This window comes from Equus przewalskii, chromosome 9, assembly GCF_037783145.1.
Source record: "Equus przewalskii isolate Varuska chromosome 9, EquPr2, whole genome shotgun sequence".
Lineage (NCBI taxonomy): Eukaryota > Metazoa > Chordata > Mammalia > Perissodactyla > Equidae > Equus > Equus przewalskii.
The window spans coordinates 71,701,501-71,729,247 of NC_091839.1; the positions used below are offsets into that span (position 1 = coordinate 71,701,501).

At 37.2% G+C, this 27,747-nt stretch overlaps 1 protein-coding gene across 2 annotated transcripts in view; it reads left to right on the top strand.

The window, feature by feature from the left end:
• Nucleotides 1-27,747, top strand: part of RNF217 (ring finger protein 217) — a 116,764-nt gene that overhangs the window by 72,550 nt on the left and 16,467 nt on the right. For both annotated transcript variants that reach the window (XM_070559349.1, XM_070559348.1), the window contains exons 2-3: nucleotides 5,555-5,788; nucleotides 17,525-17,689. In XM_070559349.1, the coding sequence (XP_070415450.1) occupies nucleotides 5,555-5,788; nucleotides 17,525-17,689 (399 nt within the window). The remainder of the gene's footprint in view (nucleotides 1-5,554; nucleotides 5,789-17,524; nucleotides 17,690-27,747) is intronic.

A 27,747-nucleotide genomic window follows, 5' to 3' on the forward strand; every position in this document is an offset into this window, starting at 1 on the left:
AGGCTTTAGTATCAGGATTAATCTGGCCTCATAAAACACCTTGAGCAGTGCTCTCCCGCCCCCCCTTTTAAAAATCCTTATTTTCTAAGAGTAGTTGTGTAATACTGGTGTTATTTCATCCTTCAATTCTCCGTGGAATTTACCAGCAAGGCACCTGGGGCTGAAGTGTTTTATGTGGGAATATAAATTTTTCCTCTGTTGCTTGTAAGATACTTTGTTTGTATTTGGTACTTGATGTTCCTGGGTGTGATTTTCTTTATATTTATCTTCCTTGGGGTTGAGAGAACTTCTGGGATATTTGGCCTGATGTTTTTCATTAGTTTTTTTTTTTTTTTTTTAAATTCAAAGAGATCTAGCACAATGCTCTGTAATAGCTGCTGAGTAAACAAAAATGCCTATTTATCAGTAAAGCAGCCACCTTCCTATAATCACTGATGAGAAAGTTATGGGTAAATCCATGAACCTGAAAATGAATCTGCTTCTATGGTGTTCCACAAAGTAATTCATGTACAGAAAGGACTGGAAGAGTGCTCGGGTTGGCTTAGGAGATGCCATATACATTTCGTGATTGTTGTTATTGCTTTTGTTGTGGTATTCTCTTCTCTTTTGCCATACTGACATGTTCCATTTTTAAGGAAAGAGGAAATCTGAAATCCCTTGGTATCAAGTGAACAAAAGCTTTGGCACTGTGTAGACTATGATGAGCAACACTTAAAACCACGACTGAATTGGATAAATTGAGCTTCAAAGTCCAAAGTTTATACTTTCCCTGTCCTTTTCTTTGGAGGATTTAATTACTTAATCTGCCACTTTTCCTTAGGTCTCTCTCACTTGTGTTGCTAAATTACTTCTGGGTTCTCCCAGGTGGCAAATTAGCCATCTAGCTTGAGCACTAAGTGGGTAATAGTGTTTCTTACTAACGCCCTTGGAGGTTGTTTTAGAGTTAAGTAATTTTGTTTTACAAGAATGGGCATGTTTTTGTTCAGAGAATTGGAGAGCACATTTTTCGTTGATAAATAGTGGTATTAGCATTGAACGCAACAGAAATTTAAAATAACTTTGTTTTAAGTATATTAAGTACATAAAATTCTGTGAACTGAAGTTAGATGACACATTATTTAAACTGTTAAATTGATATTAAAGAATTATCATTTTGGGAGATATTTGGTATCACAGTTATGTTTTTTAAAAGACTTCTTTTTTCTTTAGACCCCTACTGAAATATTTATGAACGAAATGATATGATGTCTGGTATTTGCTTCAAATAATATGGCAGGGCCATATGAGTCAGGGCACAGAAAAAACAAGATTGGCAGAGTGGATAATTGCTGAAGCTGGAAAATGAATATTTAAGCTTTCATAATACAACTCTGCCAACTTTTGTAAGTGTTTATGATTATCCCTAATAAAAAAATTTTTAAACATTGGCTAAAATATTAAATGAATTAGTACCATCAAATCCCAAGTTGCTAGAAGAGGCTATCAACACAAATTTAAATTTAATTGTTGTAGTCTCCAGTTCCATGAATGCAAGATTCATGGCTTAAGCTACTTTATATCCTGGACCTTTATATCCTTTACCTGTAATATTGTAGAAGCTCAATGTATGTTTTTTGGATGAATTAATGATCTTTATTCTTGTTACTATAATAAATTTGCAGTGAATCATTTCCAGCAAATACCACATATCCATGTAAATTATATGTTATTCGAAACTTCTCAGTAAGTAGCACCTGCCAATCATCAAATTATTCAGGCCAAAAACCTGGAGTCATCCTTGGTCCCTCTCTTTGCTTCATCCTCCATGCCTGGTCCATCACCAAACCCCATGGGTTCCCCTTCCAAAATGCACCCCAGATCTGGCCACCTCTTGCTACCTAGTTCAGTCTTCCGTCCTTTACTGCCTGGACAACTGGAACAGTCATATGCTGCTGGTTGGAAGAACATGTGCAATCCAGAGTTCTACTATTCTCCCAGTCTCCACTTTTTTCCTTCCACAGCCTATTCTCCAGGAAAATCCTGAATGATTTTTTAAAATGTAAATCAAGGTATGTCACTATTCCTCATAAAACCAGTCAGTGATTCACATTGAACTTGGAATACAATCCACACTTCTTATCCAACACGGTCTGCATGTTCTGCCTCACTTAGTATGTGTGTCAGTCACTCAGTTCTGTTCACTGAACCCAGGCATATCAGGCATCTTCTGCCTTGGGACCATTGTCCTTGTTTCCTTTGCCTGCAGTCTCTTCCCCAAGTTCTCTGCATGACAGGACATTTAGTCCTCAGTTCAAGTTGTCAGCTCCTCAGAGATACCTTCCCTGATGTGTAGTTCCTTCGTAGCACTGATTACAACCCACCTGGCCTATTTACTAGTTTATCATACATTTCCTCCACTAGAAGCCCTGTGTCTCTCTCTCCTCATCTCTCCGGAGTCCATCCCAGTGCCTAACTCACAAAAGCCACGTTTCATTGAAATCTGAGACGTGATCAATTGTAAGATGCAGCATTATAGTATGGGCAACCAAGAAAGTAAAACACTGCAAATTAAACTATGGCACAATGCTAAAGGCTATTGATTGTAAGACAATCTTGACTTTTGAGATATTAAGATGTTGAAAAAATGTGTCTTTGAGTTGATGAAATATAAATCTTGTTGCGTAAATAAATGAATGCACTTTGCTTAATCATGTTACTTGTTTGCTGGTGGTCTTTTGAGGAAATTATTCTGAAAAAGATAGCCATGTAGAGGTCAAGAGTTGCATAGGTCATGAGTAGCATTTTATTATAAAAAGGGGATATTGTTAGTATGAAGAAGTATGAGTAATTCAAAGGATTGGATGAGTACTTGTTCCAAACTGTCAGTTACTAGCTTACCAGCAATGATTCAAATTTTGTAGGTCTGGGGTGGGCCAGGAAACTTGAGTTCTCAACAAACACCGTAAGAGACTCATGCAGTTGTCCTGGAAGTAGATTCAGGCCCTATTCTGTAAAAGGAAGGAAGACAGAAAAGATGGGGACAGACAGAGATTGGGAGAGTTGGTAGTGGGAAGATGAGGGAGTATGATCATATTGCTTCTGTCATTTAATAAGTGAGACCATTTGGCTCAGTGTAGTCGGGTAGGGATTTTGAAGCTTTCGGAAAGAAGAGAAGATATAGAATAGGCAAAACGCAAAGAGTATTAAAGTGTAAGGAAATTGCGTGTTCTATGGAAATGGAACAGGTTGCAGGCAGATTTGAGAAACACTGAAGAGGAAGACACAGTATTTGGTTGAATCTTATCTGCAAGGCATGTGGTGAGGCAGTGAACACCCACTGCTGAAGGAGTGACAGGATAACCTGCCCCCTTGAGCTGCCTTGGGTTGCTCTGTTCCCTAACCTGCATTCCATTTTTATAAGACCAGACTGTTCCTTGGCACCTGTGAAGTTACTGCTTCCATTGTTATCATTTATTTAGCTAAAATAAATAAACTTATAGGTGAGGGAAGCTAGATTAAAACATTGACCTGGGAGTAAAAAATTGCGGCTCTTACCCCCTAAACTAGACTGCTCCCCAATAAACAAGTCACTTGAGTTGGCCCAGGTCAGCTCTTTCTTTGTGGAATGAAAAGAAATTGTCTTTCACATGCTGAAAACCGAAGTTTTCTGTTTTCATAGGAATATAGTCCAGACTCCTAAGAGGCTTCATGCTCTGATCTCAGTTCATCCATACAGCCCTATCTTTCTCTTTGGCCCACTTTGTTCTCCAGTCATACTGCTCATCTTTCAGTCTCTAAGGCTGTCATCTTAAGTTAGGATGCAGGGACCTTAGGGCAGTGCACATTTGATCCACCTGGGATGTGGGAAAAACATGAGTATCCCTGCTGTAGTGTACTATGCTCTGTTACTTCCAGACCTTTGCCCATGTTGTATCTTCTGTCTGCTGGAAACACCTTCACCCTTGTTTGAGTAAGTCCTACTAATCTTAAGATCTCAACTTGAAACCTCACTTCTTCCAAGAAGCCTTTATTGACCCTCCCAAGTGTGAGGTCACCCAGCACCCCCCAGTAGCCTCACTTGACACCCTGTACTCTCCCCGTTGGGACACTCACCGCTTTGTATCACGATTGCCTCTTTATTGATGGGCATGTGTAAAGCTTCAGTGCCTCACCCCAGGACCTGGCTCAGAATCAGGCTTGATAAATGTCAACAGAATGTTAAAAGAGGAAACGTATTAATTTTTTAAATATTTTATATTCTTCATTAAGCCAATTTCTTATAATGTCACACATGGCTTCTATTTAACAATCTTCTGAGGACTTCTGTCGTGAGCTGTAACTGGAAAAAATTTATTGCAAAACATTATTTGGGTTATAATAACATTATCATAACTGTAATAATTGTAATAAAATCTGATTGTAACTATAAGCAGACTCATCAAGAAAAGTGGAAAAAACTTGCTTTGGGTTAATATTTGAAAAATCTCTCTGGACCATGTTTTGTACAATAGTAGCATAAAATTATGTTAATAATTTACACTTTCAGCAGGTCGGTATGAAGAAGGAGGTTTATCCAAAGCCAGACTCTTTCATCCCTTTATCAGTCTGGCTCATGTCCTCTACTGGTATTATGTATATCCTTCCCATGCATCCTTCAGCCTATAGCTTCTTAACTCTCTTTCCTCAAGTCTGTGCCAGGTAAACAGCAAAGTTAGAAGTTACTATGAGTTTATGGTTTTTTTTACTTGCTCCTTGTGGTGCCATTTTTCTTTTCCCAGACCATGTGGCTTTTCCCCATTCATACCTCAGTCCTCAAAGGGTCAACATGTTTTGCCTTCTCAGAATGTCAGGTTCGCCCAAGTGAGAAAGAAATGGTTTAGCACTGGTTGCCGTTCGGAGCTTTCACTGCCTCCCTCTGCTACGTTAGGATGGGCCAAAAGAGATTATGATGCCATGAATATAAAGAGTTCTTGGTTGCTACTTATGGCAAACATTCTAGGTTCTCCATATTTCAAAGTAGTTTACTTTCTTCATATTTTAAAATTTAGTTGTGTCCACATTTTGTGCTTTAATCTTAGACTGTAATCTTTAATGCTAGCCATCTCTAGAATCCCATACCAAATGCTAAATATAGCATTCCAATATATTCTTCTTGTCTCCCCTAATCTATCTCTGTGGTCCTTTGAAGAAATTCACCTTATAAATTACCTCAGTAATTTTAGAACTCAGTAGTAGCCAGATCTCATAAGGATTATTTTTTTACGTTGTTGTGATTGGTTTAATTTTCTTCCTTAAGCCTGTGGCTTAGGTCCACGTAAGTTCATGAATATAATGATAGAGAATGTTTAAACATGCTATAAATCATTTTGGAAACATTATATAGTGATTAATTATTTTGGTACTGCTAATATAGGTATCATACTAATTACCATTTATGATGTTAGGAATCATGAAAAATGACAGATAATCCTTTACTGTGATTATGAATAGGCAATACTGAATGAAAAAAGAAAAAAAAGAGAAACTTAATAACCAGTGCCTTTTTTTTCCCTCTCCCATCTGCTCTCTCACACAGGTACAACTTGGCCAAGTAGAAATCAAATGCCCTATCACAGAATGTTTTGAGTTCCTGGAAGAAACAACGGTTATCTATAACTTAACGCATGAAGACTCCATCAAATATAAGTACTTCTTGGAACTTGGCCGCATTGATTCCAGCACCAAGCCATGTCCTCAGTGCAAGCACTTTACAACCTTCAAGAAAAAGGGACATATTCCCACCCCTTCCAGATCAGAAAGCAAATACAAAGTAAGCATGTTCACCAGAGTTGTGGGTTAGATGTCACATGATGGGAGCAGCCAAATTAGGCCAACTTGTGGTGGGCATTAAGTGGGCTTCCTTCCCTTACCGGAGTCTAAGGTGAGTATATATTGACCATGGTTTGAAAATGTGTGGTTTGGGGAGGCTGAGGATAAGAGAGCACTCTTGAGGATTTAATTAAAGCTTTTCTTTGACTTTAACCGTGTTTAAAATTCATCTAGTAGCCTAATTGAAAGGCTAATCTTAAAGTTATTGTCATTACCATTACTAAATATTTAATAAATACTAAGACTTTTTTTAAATTTTAGTATAAGCTCGACTTTTTTGAGGGGACCAAATGTGAATCTCCTCTGGCTCTGTCTATAATGAGTGAAAGTAGTATAAAATACTCTTCATTCATTTATTCAGCAAAAACAAAATGCCAGGCAGTGTGCTAAGTTTGGGCTGTACAAATGTGATGTCGTCCTTGCTCCTGTTTTTGTGCCGGCTGGTGTCCTTAAGTCATGACTATCAGGAAAAACCTTTCTTTTTCTTCTCTAAAAAGTGCATGTATGATGTTACAAAATTGTATAACTAAAATAATACCCTTACAGTGATTTTGAATGCTGACTTAATAGCAATAGAATATTTTAATTTGGCTCTGTATATTCTTAGATTATTTTTGTTATTTTTATTACAATTATGTTACTGATGTCATCAGAAATTATTAGTTTTAGAAAGGCTTGTTATTTTATGACAGGATAGTTGAATTTTTTCTAAATTATATTTAGAATTATAAATTATGTATATATTTTATATATTACATATACTAATAATTTATATATTTATAAAATATATATTTATATATATAAACATACTATACTATTTTGGAATTTGCAATTATTAAAACCCTATAAATAATTGAATAAAAGTGGAAATAATTTAAAAATATATTGTTCTTAAGAAATGAGTAAAAGGAGGTGTAATTTCAGGTACAATTATAGCAATAGTAAAATGTTATAGGTCTTCTTTCATCCAAAATCACCATCGGGTTGTGATGAGCATAATTTATCACAATGCGCACGTATAGGGAATGAACTATGGAAGAATTGAAAAATATAAGATCTTATATTTGTATAATTCTGAGTGAACCAAGGGCACCCTGATAACATTTCCCAATGTCAGGCTTCCTCCAACATCTGTCAATTGGGTTGTAGGTAAGAGGAGTAGGGGGCAAATGGGTCAAGACCTCAGGTCTAGTCAACTCATTTTGTTTTACTTTTGATGAGCAAAAGAGAAGGAAATTTGCTTTCGGGAGAGGAGGAATTCAGTACAAAATAAATGTTGTTGGCCATGAAACAGTTAAAATCCTTGGGAATAGATGAGGAATGAAAATCCCAATATAAGGTGAAACTACTAAGCAACTTTCAAGAAAAATAAAGCTACCGCAGAACTGAGGATGATTATGTTTGTGACTCTTCTTTACTTTTGTAGAAGAGATATCTACAATAGAAAAGGAAAATTACCCCACTGTTCTATATTGTATAAAGTTCCAGGGATAATTCAAGCAATTCCTGAAGCAATGATTTTGACTATTTAGTATGTTTGTATCACATTTTTCTTCATTAAACTCCAGACTCTTATATGAACATTAACCATCTGATTTACATGCCTATCTATACCTGTCTGCATGTTATGAGTAAAGAGAGCACAGACATGGACACTCCAGCACACCAACTGTGACATTCATGATTATAGTGTAGCACCCTAAACTGAGACAAATGTCTTCATTCTTTTTGGCGAACCAATGGATATTTTTTAGGTTTGCTGTATTTTTTAAAAATTCAGTTACCCTAATAATGAAACTGACTTCCAAATTGGTATAGTTTTTCATAACTTTAAGATTAGTGAATTCAAGCACTTGAATGTAATAAATTGAATCATAAGGCAACAGAAACAGAAAAAAAGTTTACTAGTAATGTCTAACATGTCTGAGCAATGTAAAATCTCTTTATAATATTGTTTACAGCCTAAAGTAGGTTTTGTATCTATTGATAAAACCCTTGTAATGTATATTTCAATATTATTCTTTGTGAGTCATTGAGTTACAATATTTTGATCCAGGATGTCATTTTTTGAGCATTTATTATGGCTTCTGCTGTCAATTTGGAAGTACGTAACATAGAAAGTTAAAATTGCTTGAAAGTATTATAGGTATCTTATAGCAGCAACTAACCTTTGAGTACATCTCACATGAAATTTGAGATCTAAAATATCATAGTTGGAGGTTTCATTTGAATAGGCTTTTGTAAATACCATTTGTTAACTTTTTGTACTCAGCAGATGGAAAAGGGGTAAACAGAATATATCAACAAGCAGTAACAAGAAGTCTTAGGTGCCAGGTTATCCTTCCAGGCCCTCACTCAACAACTCCCTTCTGGCAAAAGTTTGAGTAAATAGAGTGTTTCTTTATGTTCTGAACTCTGCAAACTCATACTATATCAAATAGAACGAGTGTGTTCCTGAATTGAGAGATTTACATTGAGACAACCTCAGCTTTGGTCAAATCCAGTCTTTCTTATTCATAATATTTCTACCTTCTTGTCCCTGTAACTCTTGTCACGAGGCCAAAAAGTTTTACCGTTCCATTTCTACAAGGTAATTTTAATTTCAAACTAGAAATCTAATTCGTAACATCAACAGTTCCTATTATTTATTAACACAACTCCAACTGCATATAAATTCAGGGAAAAGTTAGCAGTGGGAAAATAGAAATATTGAAGTTGTGGCTCTAATGGTACTCATGTGATGCCTGGAGACAGAACCCAAAGTTTTTCTCCATAGCACTTATCCTCTGGGATTTTATGGTATTTTTGTGAGGTTATTTGCTTAAAGTTTTTCTTTCCCACTGGTCTCTAGGAGTCCAGGTCCAGGCTTGCTTATTGCTGATAACTTGTGTCAAGCATTATGGCTGGTAGAGTATACTGTCAAAATAATTTATTTGTTGAAGGAACTGATAAGTGGGCCAATGCATAAACGACAATGTGTACTATAATAAATATAGGTAGAAAATGCTGAGAGCGTAGGAGAAGAAAGGACAGGAGAGACTGAGAAAGCTTCATTAAAGAGTAAACACATTAAACTAAGGATTGAAATGTTGAATTTGCCAAGCTGGAAAAAGTGGGTCAGAGCACTGGCTTCAAACTAGATTCAAACTCTCAGCCTGCCACATAGTAGCTCTGTAACCTGGAGTACAGCTCCCAGTTGTTTAACTGGGGTAGTAATAGTCCCTGTCATGAGGGTATAGTAAGGATTAAATGAGATCACATATATAAAGTGCTCAGCACCACGTCTGATACATCCTAAGTGCTCAACTTGTACTATGAACTTTTATACTTATTATCATTAGAAGTCAAGGGCAGCAGACTGAGCAACTGTGGGTTATTGGGAGGGGAATGGAGGAGTCAAAAAGAATAGAGATGCAATAAAAGATTGGGTGACTGGTGATGGTGGGAGTAAAGGAGGGATGAAATTGACGTTATCTTGAGGAAGAGGAGCAGGTTTGGGGAGTAGAAAACTAATTCGATTTGAAATGTGTTGGTGACGTTAAGTTTGAAGACCCTTTGGGTCCTGAAAGAAGAGATGTCCAGGAAACATGGATCCTATGCTCAGGAATGATCTGATGGAATCATTAATATTTGAGGGGGATGGTCATTGAGTTCAGAGAAATGAAAAAAATACATGCTTTGGGAGATAGGGAAAGTTATAGTTGTTCTTCATGGAAGAGGAGAGGATTGCAAATAATTAAATATAGTTATTTTACTCCTAGGTGTTTTACTGAGGTAGGTACAGCTCTAGATTCCCGTCTTATTCCAAGTGTAGACCAAGAAATGATCCCCTTTTCATATTGATTTGGAGTGAATTGAAGGCCATGCATAAATCAACACAGGGAACAGATTAGAGGTAATTCTCCTTATGGTTTCCTTGAGGCAAAACTAATAATAATCCCCACTCTTCTTCCCATAAACATTAAACAGAACCTTGATAATTCACAAAAGGGTACTTTGACTCATCACAAGGTGAAAGAAAAAAGCCAGTAAAATGTCTTGGGGAAATTCTATTCTTACCTTATATCTTTAGCATTCGTTTTTCTCTCTTGGAATTATAAACCCTCTGGGTAGAAATCACATTTTATAAAACTGCCCAAGTACATTATTTCCTTGAGTGGTAAAATAACTTTTCTAAGGGCTTTAAGATTATAATCAAATCAATGGGTTTGTTGTTCCTAATTGGTGTACTTTGAAATGTGCTTATGTGAAAGGCTGGAATTCTGGTAATATTCAGTTTCCCCTCTGCCTGTGTCTACTATTCAACCTTCTCTGACCTGTCCTGTGCTCCAAAAAGTTGCCTCTTTGGACTACTTCTCCAAACTCCCTTACCATCTCAGTTTCTATTTGGGTTCAGCCAGGGGTTGGCACTGGCAGGAGATGGGAGGATGGAAGGAGAGGATATAGGTGCCTTACTTCCTCCCTCCCTTTCCTAATTCAGTGCAGAGCTCTGGCAGTAGCTGTGTCCCTCCATGACTGTAGCTTCCCCCTAGGTGGTCCATCCTCCACATTTCCAGTTCTCACTGGGCTCCAGAAACTTCTTTCCACCCTTGTCTCTTAGGCCCTAGGAGTGGCAATGGCTTCCCACTGTTTCTGCTTCTGGGGGCCTCCTAATCCTTGGTTTGTTCAAATCCCAGCTGCACCTCTTCAGCTGTGCTTATAATAAACAATTTTCATTTTAAAATAAATAAATAAATAACGTGCATAAGCTTCCTTCTAGCAAAGATGATTTGAGAAAATTCTTTTCCATATATAAAAGTGTTCGAAGCTTTCCCATGAAAGTATGGTTAGTATGCTACTTTCCTCTTCTGTTTTAGCCTGACACCATCATTTTAAGTTGACAGTGTTTACAAATTGAGAGTCAGATTGTGCATCAGCCCTGCAAGGTCAGTTTAGCTCATGACACACACTGATTTCTCTTGGCATTAATGCATCATTGATGTCAGGAACCGATGGATCACAAGTATAGTTTCTTAAATGATTGTTGCTGGCATAGATTTGCGAGGGAGATAAAGATGTAGTTGTCTAGTCTGGTTTAAAGAAGCCAGTTTAAACAGAGGGCATGTTGTACATTTTACCTTTGAAAAAGTGTGTAACACTGAGCTATGATGCAGGCCTACTAAATTTGTTAGGATGCATTTCTCCCTCTAGTCACCAATGAGATGCTTTGCTAAAATTGTTCTTTGTTTGCTTTCTTGATTCATAAAATCATCATAATATTTTATAGAGTCTTTACTTGAGCTTGAACTTCTAACAACAAGAGCCAGATATTTGGAATTCATTTGATATTTTAGCCTATATCTGACCTTAAAAAAAATTTCATTTGATATTTTAGCCTACATCTGACCTTAAAAAAAAAATAATCAAGGCTCACAGCTACTATAAATTGCCTGCAATGGGATTGAGAACTGTTTGGTTTTCACTTCATCACATCATCCTTTGGGTCTTCAGCACTGGAGACAAGTAAAGAATCTTTTCTGTCTGAGGCCCCACTGGATAGTGGGTGAAAGTAAGCCGAATCTGGTGTTTATTTTAAGATGGTCTGGAGGATGGTTAGGACTGCATTTCTTACCCACCACACTGTACTTCTGCCTTCTCATATGTATGCTCTCACATCTGTAAGGGAACCTGATGCAGCTATCCACGCAGTGTATAAGTCCTCTCTACAAAATGCCTGTCACTTGGCCATTCATCAGACACTGATTGAACACCTCCGCTGTTTAGGAACTCACTACTTATAAAATCATTCCCTTCCATTTTGAAAGGACTCATGGTTCCCTTCAGCCTGAGATCTCTCTCTCCTGCTTTCACCTGTTGGTTGCAGAGAACACTCCCATTTCCTCGTGGACACAATGTGGTTAGATGGCCCTCCTGCTACTTTACATGAGTATCTCTGTGAGGTGTTAGCCTTATTGTACTGTGTTCAGAATGGAGTGTCCCAGTCAAAAGAGGATGATGCGACAACGTGCTGGCTAGTGAGTTTGGGCTACACAAATCAGAGCAGAATCTTCCAGTACCTTTTATATTCATCTGTGAAGAGGTGGGTCCTCAGACAAGAAATAGACTCAGATAGACACTTCTCTGGGCCTTGCTTTCTAGGTTTAGAGGAAAACTCTATAAATGCTTAAAGGTGTTTCCAGGCAGTGGGAGCAAGATGGAACAGTGTTTGTTATGGAACAGTGACCCTCAAATTAGGAAGAAAAGACTCTTTCAAAGGACAAAAGCCCCATTCCCAAGTTCTGATGTGCTGCCCTAGAAAAGCATGCCTCCCTGTTGAAAATAAAAGCTAGTATTGAAGTGAATGTATTGTGCTGGCAAACCAGGATGAGTGAGGTCGGTGAGGTTGTTTATATGAATCAGCACTGTATCTCCATATAGCTTATCTTATCATGTGACACTCTGTGTTTTTGTCCTCGTTAGGTGCCCACCTTTAGGAAAGTTTCTCTTTCATTTTCCAGCTTAGTTTCAGCTGTGCTGTGAGCAATTAAGTGAAAGGTCACTTGGCCACATTTGGGCTGTGTTCAGGGAACAATACCTCATGAAGCCCACGTGTTACTGGCACCACAGTCAGGGAGAGATCACCTAGCAGGAGGTGAAATCTTAGAGAATAAGAATCAAGGCAAGAAGTCAAGCCCTGTTTCCCATGTGGAGAAGCTCTTGCTGTAGGCATTGATCTTGTAAGGGAGCAGACAGTGCTTCCTTGAAATATTTGAAGCCATGCATCAAACACTCCTTTTCTCCTCTCTAACACCCTGTGGTTCTTCACAATCTTCTCCTCTTCAAGAAAACTATCTTAAATTCTTAGGAAAATTTTATAACTACAAGATTTCCCTATTATTTACATATTGATCTGTTTCTTTAGGACACACCCTAGTCTGACAGCTGTTTTACATGTTTCATGTAAATACCACAGTGTATTTTGAGAGACACATCAAGAGTATAGGAACATCAATGCAAGGCTAATTGGATCCTCTTGGACATTTCAGCAAGGCTCAGGGTTGAGCCAGCTGAAGTGACCTCTCCGTTTGGGCTACACTGGAACACTGGCTCTTTCCCCACTGTAGCATGTACTCTCAGGCCTCTGTGTTGCGACTCAGGCTGCACCCTCTGCCTGAAGTGTTACCCCATCACTTGTCCCGGTGACAGTCCAGTCATCTTTCAAGGCCACTTTCTCTCTGAACACCTCCGTCCCAGCCTTCCCTGAGCACCCTTCCATGGCACCCACTCATCCAAGCTTCTACTCTAGCAGTTATTTCATGGTTTTGTAGCTCTCTGGGTTTGTATCTGGGCAAGTGAATTCATGAACGTATTTCATTAGTATCTGTCTTAACCTGAAACTCTAGTAGAGCAAATTCTTCTTGGAAAACTGAGTTAAGCTCTCATATGAGCAATGCTACATTTCCATGTGGGTGTCATCTGATATTTTGAATTTAAGTAATGATTTTGTGGTTTATTTAAGATAATTATGTATGAAGAGTGTATAAAATTTAGGCAAGAAAAGACTTATCTGGGGGGCTCTTTGGTTTTGAGCTCTGTTTTTATTTTGTGGGTTATTTCTTTTTTGGCATGATAAGCTGTCAAGGGAAAATACCATTGCTAAGGTCAAGTAGGTTGGTTTAGCTTATCATCCGAGAGTCACTGTGGCCCAGATTTCTGGAAAAACTAAGGGAATTCAAAAGTCAAAAATGAAATTTTTTTCGTGGACTCGGGGGAAAGTTAACCAAGATTTCCAGCTCTGATAACTTTATTTTTGAAGCACATACAGCTCTGCTCTTGTAGAAGAGGTTGCACATTAATCATGATGCTCAGTAAAATGTCTTGTAGATAAAATATTTAGTAAACATCATCTGGTAATCTAAGAAGTACTGATACCATCTCAACCACTGGTCGTAAGTTAGATGTGTTGGTTTTTCTTTGAATTCATTTCACATTAGGCAATATGTAGTACTTGCTGTGTGCAAAATAATTCATTTTACAAATAACTTAATGAATGCCTACCATGTGCCAGAAGTTCTGTGTTACTTAACTCTGGAAATACAGGATGGGCAAGACCCAGGCTTTGCCCTCAGTGAACTCATAGGCTGTTAGGGAGATTAGACAGCTGCACTTCCAATGTCAGTTCTGTAAGGAAGACACTCAATCTGGTTGGGAGGAATAGGGAAGACTTTTTGAAGCGAGTAGCATTTGATCTGGATAAGATTTCAATAGACAGATTGTGTTAATTGGACTTTCTCCAATTACAAGAAGCAGAGCTGTGCTGTCTCTCAAGCTGACTCAGAGGTTGGTTTACTCTGAGACTCCCCAGGAAGTGGGAAGGGCCGGAAAGCAGTCCCAGCAGCCACCCAGGCAGGCCTCACGGAGAACCGGACACCAGCTCTGGTAGCGTGAGAACCCCTCCATTGTCTCACTAGATGTGAGTGTCTCTTGTTCCCTTCTACAGTGATCTGCACTATGGTCACTCAGCTCTTCTCTGTCTTTGCCTCCACAGCAAAGGTAGAGTGTATGTGTATCCCCATTTCACTCCTCAGAAGAGAACATCTGCTCGGTTAATGTCTATTCAACAATGAGCACCCTGCTGCGCAAAGCCCATGCCAGCCCCCTTGCAGGGTGCTTGCCAGCCAGTGGATACGTATTCTTGACTTAAGGACTCATCCCTGGTGCAGGTGTGGCCAGAGAGAGAGGGTCCCATGGCCGAGAGCAGTGCTTCTCAAACTTTAGCGTGTGAATCTCCCAGGGACCTTGTGAAAACGTAGGCTCTGATTCTCTAGGTCTGGAGTGTGACCTGAATTCTTTGTTTCCAGCAAGCTCCCAGGTGATGCTGATGTTGCTGCTCCTCCAACCACACTTTGAGTAGCAAGGATAGAGCTTGATGATCTCTGTGTGAATATAATCACTCAGAAGGCAGACACTCATGTAGGAGGTCTGTGGTTGTGAGATGGCAGTTCACATGGAAGAATAGGTATAGTACAGGAGTGGAGGAGGATGTGGTGTTGATGTCTAGGTGTGTTTCATTTAAGGCCAATTTTGAGTATGGTTAAGGTTAGAATGAGTAACGCATCTTCTGACCAAAAAGTCAGTATTTAGAAAATTCAGGCACAGTCTGAATACCAAGGCTGTCGGAGTTGGCTGTTCGTCCTTTCATTGTTTTAATCCTAAGCAAGGCTATAGTTATTTTAATGTTTTCGATGAGAGACAGTAAGCAGTCTGGTATGAATTTAAACTGTGCGTCTTCACTTGAGAGCTTGCTGCAAAACTCCTTTCACAGTTTGTCAGCAAGTCTGTGTTGTTGGAGAGGGTTGGCAGTAAGATCTGCAGTGGGACTTAGTTGTTTATTGCGAGAAGTTGGGAGCCACTGGATGGGACGGACACCAAGTGTCAGATTTTTTATCATTCTGGTGCCTTAGGAGAATCACACCTTTCTAACTGTCTTTATTAGAGAGACATAGATGTGATGGTTCAGCACTTGATCACGAAGATCCCGAACCATTACGACGTCTGAGAACCAGAGAGTGAATCCCAGTTTCAGAGCACTGTTTGATTCATTCTTCTATTCATTTCATAAATATAATCTAAGACTAAAAGCCAAAGAGGTTTTATTTTATTTAACAGTGCTAAAGTTCAGTGATTTAGAATTATGAATAATGTCTAATAGAAGAGAACTGAATTAAATATTCAAGCCCATCTGACAGAATGGCAGATGCATGAGGAAAAGCGAGTCTTTCTGACTTCTTCCCCATTTCACTCATTCCATTCATAATTATATTCATATAGGCCCCAGCGATATTTACATCTGTTCTTCATTGTTCACTGACATAGAGGAATGATCATTTTACATTGCTTTATTATCTGGAGCTTACCCACTTCAACTCATTCTTCCTACTTTAAAAATGACTTACTTTAACTTTAGTGATCAGAAAAGGCAAAAATAGTTACTTTAAATGATTGAATAGTAGCATTCCTTTTTTTAACCAAGGAGTCTCCTAATTTATTTGAGTAAAATCTTGAAAAGGATTTTCAAAATTCACCCTATATTGGTAATCATGTAGAATTCTGACTTACTAAATAGTTTAACCACGTGACCTTCTTTGACTTCCCTTTTGGTTTTTAATTGTCAAAGAAAGCATTCTGTTTAGTATGAGGAAGAGTTTGGAAGAGAGAAAAGATTGCTGGTCCTGGAGCCAGACAAAGTTATGTTTAAATTTCTTCTTAACACATACTTGCTGTGTTACTTTGGGCAAGTTATTTAATCTCTCTGAGCCTTAATTTCCTCATCTGTAAACTTGTGGTGTTCATACCTACTTTGCAGCATTATTTTGTTGATAAAAATAAATAATGCATGTAAGGCAGCAGTATAAACATTACCATATAACAGAATTTCAATAAATAAATATACATGGACATCTTAAAAATTTATAACAAAATATTATTTTGTTTTGATATAAGTTAAAAGCAAATGTACTTTTGTTACTTCATATTTGCATAGGAAGAACATTATCTATTCTTGACATTAGTGAAAACTGCAGTGCTTTGAGTTATAAATAGAAGAGCTGTGATGGTCATTGCCTCTCAGTTAATCTATGTATCGGAACCACCATTGTCCAAAAAGTGGTTTCCCAAGAAAGTAAGTGGTGATGTTGTATACAGTTTACCAAAATAAATTCTGACTAATCTTCACAATGTCATCGGTCAGTTCACTCGTGCTGCAGTGACGTAATGTGCAGGAGCACAGAGAAAAAGAGTCACTTATCAGTGTTGTTCATAGGGAGACATTGTATTAATTCACTTTAATCGAACAGGGCTGGGAACGTCCAGTTATGCCCATATGTTTGTAGAGATGAGGACTGGGAATAGTGTGTGAGAATGGGATGCTCGACAGTCATTCCAAATAAAGGAAGTCAGATAAAATGTCTTCCATGTCGAGTGGAAGACAGATATTTTCAATAAACATACACACACACTTGCACAGAAACCTCCACGTAGTGAAAATACAAAGACATCTTTCTGATAGTTTCCTCTGTACAGGCCACGGGACCAGCATACTGATATATTTCTAATAGGATCCTTTGTATTATTTTTATAGTTAACCTCCATTAGATTAATAGCAAAGCAGGGTACTCATTATTTTAGAAGGTGCTTCATGGGAAATGCTGATAAAGCAGTTGATTTGCTGGTGTGTTTTTCGTTTGATGAAGCATCTGTCAGGCTTTGATTATATAAAAGTGAACGAAGCCGTTGGTAGGTAGAGCAATGGAAATGCCTGGAAAAGTGCTTCAAGAGAAAAGCGAAGTTGAGGGCAGCAGCCTGACTGTGTGGAAATGAGGCACCGTGAGCCTTCAGGTTTTACTCTGCTTCAATCTAGGAGATTTTCTTAAGGTCAAATTGATTTCCAGAATGTCCCAAGTGTTTAATTCCAGTAGTGTCTACAAACAGCCAAATCAGCCTTGCCAAAGCAACTCTTTCCTCCCTTCATGATAGAATAGTTATATCTTACTGTAGTTTAGGTCTTTTAGACAGGGAAATATTTTAAATCTGGACAAATTATAACCTTTTAGCTCATTTCCCCAAGCCTCACCATTCTTATCCTTTTAGATGCTTTCAGTATATCTACTAGTACTTAATATTACTTTTCCTTACGCAGATCCAGTGCCCCACTTGCCAATTCGTCTGGTGTTTTAAGTGCCACTCTCCTTGGCATGAAGGTGTTAACTGCAAGGAGTACAAAAAAGGAGACAAATTGTTGCGTCACTGGGCCAGCGAAATTGAGCATGGGCAGAGGAATGCCCAGAAGTGTCCAAAGTGCAAGGTGAGAGAACCTTCGGGAGGAAAGGATTGTGTGCATCTGGCTGTCATTGAACAATAATATTTACAATCTTGAAGTGAATTATGTGTATAACTTCTTCATGCAAGTGTGGAAAAAAAGAATATTCTCTGTTTCGTTTTAGAAGAGTAATTATATTACATAACTAAATTGAAAATTTTGTATATACACAACATATATTCTTATTTGCATTACGTTCCAAAATTTAAGGAGGCTACATATAAATATTCATTTTACACTTCAAAATTCTTATTTTCCGTTTAAAAATGGAGTTGTGTGTACAGGGAAAAGCTAGTAGGCAAATGATGTAAAAGTATTATTTCTAGTTTGCCACACGTACTGTAATCACTTCTCAGTTAGGGGGCTCTGACTCCTGCAATCTTTTGCTTTTCTTTCCCTCTGCCATTGCTTATCACTTTTGGATGACATTAAACTGATAGCTGCTTTTATAAATCTAGGGAGTTACAAGCTAATAGCTAAAATCAGGATGTAGGGATTTATGAATCCCAGTTTTCATTTTTCTCTTGATAATCATGCAAGTCATCAAGAGTTAGAGGGCATTTGAACTGAGACCTACATGTTGAAAACCAACTGTGCAAACAGCCAGGGAGAGTCTCCTATCGAGAAATCAGCAAACAAATCCAGTCAGAAAACAGGATAGAGATCTGTTGAAATTTGAAAGTTTTCTTTAAAGCTTTTAGAAATTATATATGTTTATATGTATATGTACATTCTATCTTATGTGGTTCCACTTTTTGCCAAACTTATTTTTGGGAATCATGTCTAAATTGAGCCTAATATTCTTTTAAGAACAATTCTACAGTTCCTTACTGGAGACTTAGCACCAGATAAATGAAATTTGAATTATTAGAAAATTTAAAAAAATTGATCATTGTGAATTTAACTTGATACAGTAAAAGTACATTCTGAAGCCTCTTAATGAGCATAAGTATGATGCACAGATTCACTATACCAAATTCACATACTAGTTTATACATATAGTAAGTAAAAGTGTTGCTTGAAATAGCATGTTACGTTCTTAGCAGTTGGAAGAAATTTCTGAAATAGTTTTGATGACCTGGCTCTCTTAAAAGTAATGTCTAAAAATGTTTGAGCTAAAGCTTTCCTTGTTTTCCCTGTAGAAGGCAAATTCATCCACAATTGTCCTTTTGATTCTGGGGCTGCTTATGACCCCTGCGTCAATTGCTCAGGACACTTTTATTTTCCATCCATTGAAGAACAATGAGAAAATGAGGCCTTTCCTCCCTTATCTTGCCTTTTCAGTTTATTCTAAGCTATTGCTCAGTTTCAAACTAAATAAAGGCCAGTAGGAATTTAGGAGTGCTGTTAAGTCATTGTACTTAACACTTTGTTCATAAGTATACTTTATGTCTCTCTGGAAAGCTGTAAAAACAATTACCAGTTAGCCTGGCTCTGAGTGAGTAATACTGCGGCATTGTACATTGGTGAAATTCTCCAGTGAATTGAGGTAATACTTAAAAACATACATTTATTACTGTAACCTCTCAATCTAACATTAAATGCACTCTGATGTGTAGGGAAAAAAAGCAGCCAAAACTGTAAGGAATTTACTGAATGCACTAACAAACTTCCCATGGTTTTAACAAATCTAGATAAATAGTTAAGAGAAAGCATACATGCTGGTTTCCTTTTGAAGTAATAGCTAAAAGGTTGGGGCTTTAAAAAGAATTGCTTTTGAAATAGCTGAAAGCAAAGGAGCTAAGGAACTGTGGAATCAGTTTACATGACCATCTTATAGCAGGGAATCTCCTCCTGGTGAGATTGAGATTCCATAGACTAACTAAATTAAAAGCAAAAAGCAAAGTAAGTTATTTTATTATTTCCTTTTTTCCAGAACCCAGATACCACGTGTAATTTCATTGCTTAATACATACTTTTTAAAAAATCTGCTTATTTAAAGGAAATTTTAAAATATTTAATTTATTAATAAATGCATGTCAGATGGTAGCAACCTGCCGGATGTTTGTAAAGGCCTGAATCATTTTAGATCTTAGAATAATTAGAAATCTCTAATATTATTGTCTAATATTATAATAAGCATCAGTAAAGATAAGTTATGAAGCCTTCAAGATGTGAGTGAGGACTTTGTAAGAATGGTTAATGATCTAACCTTCTGGTTGTTCTTAATACTAGTCAGTTAGTCTCACTTGTCTTACGGTTAACCAGTTTTGGATGGTTAGCCATATCGTGTTTTTCCTTTGTGAAGTTTTGAATTGTTAAAACCTCATTTTTCCGAAGCTCCTATTTCTGCTGAGTCTATTTCTTTTGACATATTTTCTTTCAAAAGAGAGGTGGACATTCCTTCCGGCCCTTTTACCCAATAATTTGAAGCACGCTAGTTTGAAGAAGCAGGAAGTTGACGTTAAGAAACAATTATGTAAAGAAGGCAGTATATAAAGGAAGCATTATCTCTTCAAAAATATTTCTGAAGCAAATATTTCAATATGTTAATTTTTAAATGTGGGTGGTAAATCCATGTATGTCTGTTCCATTATTATCTTTAGTTTTTAAAGTGTTTGAAATAGTTCATGATTAAAAATAAATAAACTCTAAGAAGATAACAGAAGGATTATAACGTCACAGCTTTCTGGAGCAGCTTAAACATCTCTGTTTTCTTATACAACCTCTAAGGATTTGGCTGTTACATTTTTTTTCCTTCCTCGGGTTGAAGTGAAATGTTGCTCAGAATACTGGGCTTACTAAAGCAAAGTTGGGGTTAATATTTCTCAATATGCTTAGATTTTTCTTTTAATTATGAAAATTAAAGGGAAATTCCTCAAATATTCCTCCCTCAAATTACCTTCTTCTTTAATGTCAGATAAGAGAACTATTTCCATAAACATTTGTGTAATGTGGTGCAAAGAGACTCACAGTGAGCCCGCTCGATTATCTGCAGCTGACCCTAATTTCCTTTTATAGAAATAATTTCACATCTCTGTTTAGGCTGTTTTACAAGACATTGAATAGAGATAATTAATTAGGAATTTATCCATTTTCTTAGACTAATATGTAAGTAACGTAATTTCTGAATTAATGGGTAATTAAGTCATTTGTTTTTATAATTGCAGGGTCAAAATATTCCCTAATTCTAGGTGAGAGGATAGTCACTTTTCTTTTTGTAAAAGAAATGCAAAGATATGAATAGGGAGTGCTGAATTCTGATATGCCATCTTTATTTTATTCATGAAAATGCCTTTGTACAATGATCTATCTTTCTCTGTGGTGTTAGCACAGTAAATAGTAATAGCAATACTGTCTAGCATCTATTAATATTTACTACATGTCAGTCTCCATTGTAGTTTTATACTTATGTTGTCTTCTCAAATCCTTAGATGTGATACTAAGATGCTAAGTTACAATGTGCCATCCAGATCTTATCTATTAAGTGTCTTTTGATAAAGCTTTGAGGTGTTACACAGTAATAATAAAATGATAGACTCAGTAATATGTAAGTTACATTCGTTGTCTCATTTAAAAGAAAGCTGTGAGGAAGAGGTTTCCAGGTGTAGAAACAGTTTCAGAGAGGTTAAGTGGACCCAGCGCCAGGCAGGGGAGAGTGAATTATGTTTGTCCATAATTTGTTGTGACTTTGGAAATAAAAGAATTTACTTATCATGATATTTCCCTTCAGATATTTTATTCTCTTACATCTATAATAGGATGCTTTGGGCAAGAATGCATTGATGCAGAGAAAATGATTCATTTGCTCCCATTCACCATAAAATTAGCAGAAAAGCCATGCCTGTGGCTCTTACATGTGAACTGTGGCTGTGTAACCTGTGGTTGCTGAAGAAAGAACTTGGAGTATTAATATTGGATCTTCTAGATAATCCTGCGATTCTCCAGCACTTCATACACTGCTGCAAAAACACATTTGTATGGTTCTGATGACTGCTTTCAAATAGTGCCCATTCAGAAAATAAAATAGCTTCCCCTTAACCACCGATTACCCATTTTTAACTCTCCAGCTTGCTTGAAATCACGAACTTTGGAGCAGTGGTTATCACTGCCACTGTTTGCTTTGTGTGCCAAAATCTAGACCTGAGTTGTGACAAGAGCCTCATTGTTCAATGGCAGATACTTTCTGGGATGTAAACTACATTGCCTCTAATGCTCCATTTTTATGACAAATAATTTAAATATTTGTTTACTATCCTGAGATTAAATTTATAATGTGACTACATATAACAAGTCATTTGAAAAATCAATATCTTGTCCTAATTATAATATAAAACAGAAATAAGTGAAAATATTGTAATGAAATAATATGTAGTTCAACAAGGAAATACGCAGTACATTAAAAGACGTCAAGAAGAAGTCAGATTTTTGTTCCTATTCGTAATGCATAAATTTGGATTTAAGAAACCTTGAAGTGAAACTTAAATATTAGCAATACCTATTCTTTCTATTTGACATTTTAAATGAGGACAAAATAAGTGTGTATATATATATATGTATGTATATATGTAGTTATATTGCTAGAAAATTTAATATTCATTAAAACCACACAGACATATTTTGGGCTTATATATAAAATAGAGTCAGGTTCTAAATACAATCAATCTTTCCTCGATTTACACAGCAGTTATATAATTAAAACATTCGTTATCTATTAAAGCCATGCAAACATTATTTTTTGTTTTATGTAAAATGGAGTTAGGTTCTATGTTCAGATACTTATAAACAGATTTTCACCTCTATGAATGTCTAATGCATTAGAAAATTATATGGTCAGAACGCAATTCTCTACCATAGAGGATGTCCCAGGCATTGCAGAACAACTTAACTGCCAGCATCAGCCACCTTTGTACCAAGCAGACCCTGCCCTACAAAAGGAAAAATCTGAAGCATCTTCAGGGGGCTGAGAGCCCCTATTGAGAGCCTTTGTTAGATGAGGGCTTCTGAGAGGGATAAGTTCAGTGAGCTGTGTAGACAGGGGAATGTTTGAGTAAAAAGCTGCCCATTTTCCATGTGGATACCGATGGGACCAGTTTTGCTAAAGAATCTAGAGCTTTCTTAGATGATTCATTTAATTTTAAGTTTTAAGAGTAGTTTTTTCTTTCTGCAGCAAACTCAACTTAGAATTCAAAACAAGGAACGGGTTTTACTGGTGACAGCAATCATAGGCAGATCATAAAGGTTTGGGGAGCTGTGAGCAAACGTATATATCCAAATGCCTGCTCAGTGTCTTCACTTGCCTTATAGACTTCTCTAACACAGTGTATTCTCTCTCCCCAAAGTGATTCTTCTCATAGTTTGCCCATCTCAGTAAATGGCAACTCCACCTTCCAGCTGCTCACGTCAAGACCTTTGCATCATCCCAGACTCTCTTTCTCACACCCCACATCCCATCAATCACTAAGTTTTGTAAATTGTACCAATGAAATATATTTAGAATTTGACCACATCTCAGCACGCCTACCATCACTAATCTGCTACAATACATCATCTCTTTCCAAGATTTTTGCAATAGCCTCCTGATTGGTTTCTTACTCTTCACAGTGTTCTTAACCCAGCAGCCAGAATGAAGCTGTGAAACATAAGACAGATTCCATCCCTCCTCTGCTCAAAACCCTCCATGGCTCCCATCTCACACGGAGAAAAGCTAGTCCTTATGATGACCATCTGACCTGTCCCACTGGGGACACTCCTCCACCCCATACTTCTCTGACCTCATCTACTTCCTTCACACTCCTCCACTCACCGTCCTTGCTGTGCTTCAAAGACATCAGGCATGTGTTCTTCTCAGAGTCTCCATACTTGCTCTTCCCTTTGTCTAGAATATTCTTTCCACAGATACCTTCACAACCAGCTCTCTCCCTTCATGTCTTTGAGCAAAATTCAGCTTCTCAGTCACTACCTTCCCTTGTCTCAATAGGTAGTATGCCCCCATATGCTTTATTTTTTTCGCCATAGCACACTATAGTACTTATCACTATGTAAAATAGTGGGTATATTTTGCAGCCGTGTGAGCAAGGGGTTGTGATTTATTTTGGTCCTTGAGATACCTCTAGCATTCAGAGCAGTGCCGGGCACTGGGTAGCACTAAATACATAATTGTTGAATAAACGGATATCATTTTTCTTTCCTCCTTGTACGACTTTTAGTGAGAATCCGTTATGTGCTCTGTTAGAATGTGGCCCTTTTTTTCATAAAACTCATAGAAGGGGAGACAAAGCCGTTACATTGACAATGATAAAACACAATTGCCTTTCAGTAGGGCTTGGCATAGAGTATTATAGGAAGGTTCCTGATAAAGGGACATCTCATTCATCTCAGGGAATCCAGGGAGAGCTGGGTTGTTGAGGACTTTTTAGTGGATTTGGGCGTGATGAAAGGTATCCAGGAGTAGGAGTATTATGATTAACAGCACAAGAGCACAGAGCCAGGACATGTGTGCCGTGTAGGGAGCCACAAGCACTTTGTGGTTCCCTTAGTAAGGTTCTCGGAAGGAAGTGGTGAAAGCTGGGCTGTAGAAGCACACAGAAGCCTGGGCTTTGCATGCACTGTTAAGAAATGTGGATTTTATCCTCCAGACTGAAAAGTTGGTGCTATCAAATTTGTATTTTCGGTTGGTTGCTGTTGGTTATATGAAGGTAGTTGTAGACATCTAGAAGGAAATGATGACAGTAGGAGCTAAGCTAGTGGTAGAGGCTGGAGAGGAGGAGAAGGATTAGATAAATATCTTGGGGCTAAAACTGTGTGACCTTGATGATGAGATGGATGTGAGAAGTAAGAAGAGAGTAATCCCTGGATATTTAGCTCGGGTGTCTAAATGGATGGTGATATCAAAAACTGAGTAAAATAATGGAGATGGGCCTAGTTTTACTTTGTTGTTGTTGAGCTAGGGGGTCATGGAATGATGATGACTATGGTTTTGTTTATTTGACTTTGAAATGTTTGTAAGGCATATAGATACATATGACCAGCAAACAGTTGCTACATGAGTCTGCAGCTCAGGGGCCAGATCCACAGTGGAAATGAAGAAATGAGATCCAGTAGAGGGAAGTTGAAACCATTTGAATATGGAAAAGATCACGCAAAGAGTATGTGCAAAGTGGTAGGTCATGGATGGAATGAAGGGATAGATGAAGAAATAGGAACCTAAGAGAGATAAGAGGAATACCTGGAAAAAAGATATGTCAAAGGTCAGAAGGAGGTAGTGATCAACTGATTAAATGACACTGAGAGAGACAAGATAAGAATTAAAAACATGTTCATGGATTTGGCAATGAGAGGGTCATGGATAATACACATTTGTTCTCTTTTTGAGAATATGCTGTGTGAAAGGACTTGTGCAAGTCCCCTTAGTAAAATAATAAACAAGATGTACATGAACTGAACCCTTTTAGATCTTATCCACTGGGAGATTAGCGGTTTGAGTGGAGGGGTACAGATAATTAAAGAGTTTTTAAATGTAGAGTGAGAAATGCTGTGACAGTGCTCGAGCAGGTTGCTTCTCACTTCATGGCTACAGTGCCAAGAATATGCTGTGTTGGGATGCTCTTCCCAGCTCTGAGTCCTCTTAACTGGTGAACTGTGACTTGTCCTTCATTTCTCAGACCAAATGTCACTTCCTTAGAGAAGCCTCTTGTGACCTTAGACCAGATCAAGCTCCTCTGTTATGTCCTCTCTTCCTACCTGTACTTCTTCCTTCATAGCGTTTGTCATAGCTTATGAGTATATAGCATACAATTGATTGTCTGTCTATACCTTAGACTGTAAACTCCTTAAGGGCCGGAACCACGTGAACAAATAAGTATTTGTTGAGTGAATAAATGTTTTCTGGAGAAAGACAGCTGATGTAACATGGGTTTGCAGTCAGCTGAGAAGGGGTTGAGAGGTGAGTAAGAAAAGCAGGGAGTATGGAGTATTCTTCTAAGAAGGCTGGTGAAAACAGAAGCTTGAGGGTAATCATGGGCTAGACGGTCATGTGGAATTAAAGGAGAGATTTATTAGGATGAGGTGTTACCTGAGCAATTGGCAGGCTAGGGAGTGCACAGTCACAGAGGGGAAGGGGTGAAAATGAATGAAGGAAGAGATAAGTGGCATCTGAAGATTCCTGAGAACATGGCGCACAGGGCAAGGGAAGTATGGGAAAGAAGGAGGAAGAAAATCAGGGGCTAATTTGTAGTACAGTTCTATCCTGAGGAATAAGAATTGGACAGTATTCTTCTTCAAAGAATTTTTGTCATCATAAATCAGTCATAAGACAACTGGAAATATATATGAAATTCCCTATAACAAACAAACAGGTACATTGGAGGACAAAGTCATCAGAGTCTTGGGTTTAAAAAGCTAATGTAGAAGGAGATACCAAATAATCTTGAAATCAACATCTTATTTTTTACAATCTAATCTCCTGTAATAGAGGCAACCACTTTTAGTTTGACATGACAGATGAGGATCCATTTCACTTATCTGTCTCCTTCCTTTCTTCTCTTTCCAATTTTTGGTAGTAATTAATTTAGTTCTTCTTTTGATTATCTTTTACCTTTAAATAATGTACTTAAACCTCTGTTAAATATTCTAACAGTTTTAGACGGTGTGTGAGGATATTAGCCCTCCTACAATTCTTTTCGCTTCTTCCCTATTTCCCATTTTCTGTAGGCTGTAACTGTTTTCATATTGTCAAATTAAATAATGTTCAAGTTCAGTTTTAATGTAATACTTAATACTTGTTTTTTCGAAAGAATGATTGTAAGATTTAAAAACCAGTTGGGTGTTTACATAACCAAGAACATGTAATTATGGAACTAAGATTACGTTTCTTTTCTAGGAGATCACAACTTCTAGGAAAAATGCCCCTAGCATCCTTGCTCACTATCAATTACTTAATCATGCCATATTTTGTTATGCTGAATATTTGGAACTTTCCTGCCTTTTGTTTTCTTTTGTTTTTCCTGAAAGTTCCCAGTTTTTCGTTTTTCCTTAGTGAGAGTAAAAGAAATACCTGCTTTATTTATCATGTTATTTCATAGTTAGCTCCTCAGGAATATTATTACTTGGTGTATATTCCATTGTTATTTTTTTAAGATATTTTGGGAACCAACTGGCCTCCTATTCTAAATTAGACTGGTTGCTTTCCAGCTTTTTCTCTGGGATTACTTATAAAATTTTTTGTATGGGCTAACATTATCCTTTCTTGAATTTCACATTCAAGAAAAGCACTTAAGGAAGTCTTTCGTCAAGTCCTGGCGCCAGAAAACGTACAGAGCAGTCTTAGCATCTCTGGAACTGTCTTATTTTTGCCCCAGTATATATTTATTTTATAATTGAACAAAAATTCTAGACTCATAAGATCTTTTATCACATCTTTGAAGGCTTTATGTATATATTTGCTTTTTAGAAATCTCTGTGTTATGGAGAATTGGTGAGGTAGTAAAGAACTGAACATTACTCATGGACTTTCTAAAAGTTTCCTAATAATTGCTACTTCTAATTAATTCTTCCAGATATCAAAAGCCATTGAGGCAAACCTATATATAAAAAGACTTTTAAGCGTAAACAAACATTTAGTATTCTACCAAGAGTTAAATATTTGTTGGTAACAATAATTTATAACATAATTTAGTTATGATTTTCTGCTTAGAGAATAAAATAAGCTCTTATTTCTTGGTGAAAGTGGAGATGAATCCTTGTGGGCATATGTGTACTGTTTTAATTATAAAATGGGTTGGATATTTACCAGTTCATTTATTATTATTCTTTCACCTTATGATTAAATAGAATCTGTATGAAAATTAAAAGCTGAATTTTAGTTCTATTTTTTAGATACTTTGTGGCATTTTATTAAACAAAATGTAAACAACTTGAGGAGGGCAGGTACTAATATATATGTATGTATGGTTTTTATGATTAATCTCTTATTACAGGTATTGGTATGTCCTATGGAGAATATTACAGGCTCAAAAATGGTCTGTGTTGTCATTTCTGTCTACAGCAATGTGAACTTAATATCAAACTCTTATTAAAGAAATATCTGGTATATTCTGAACATT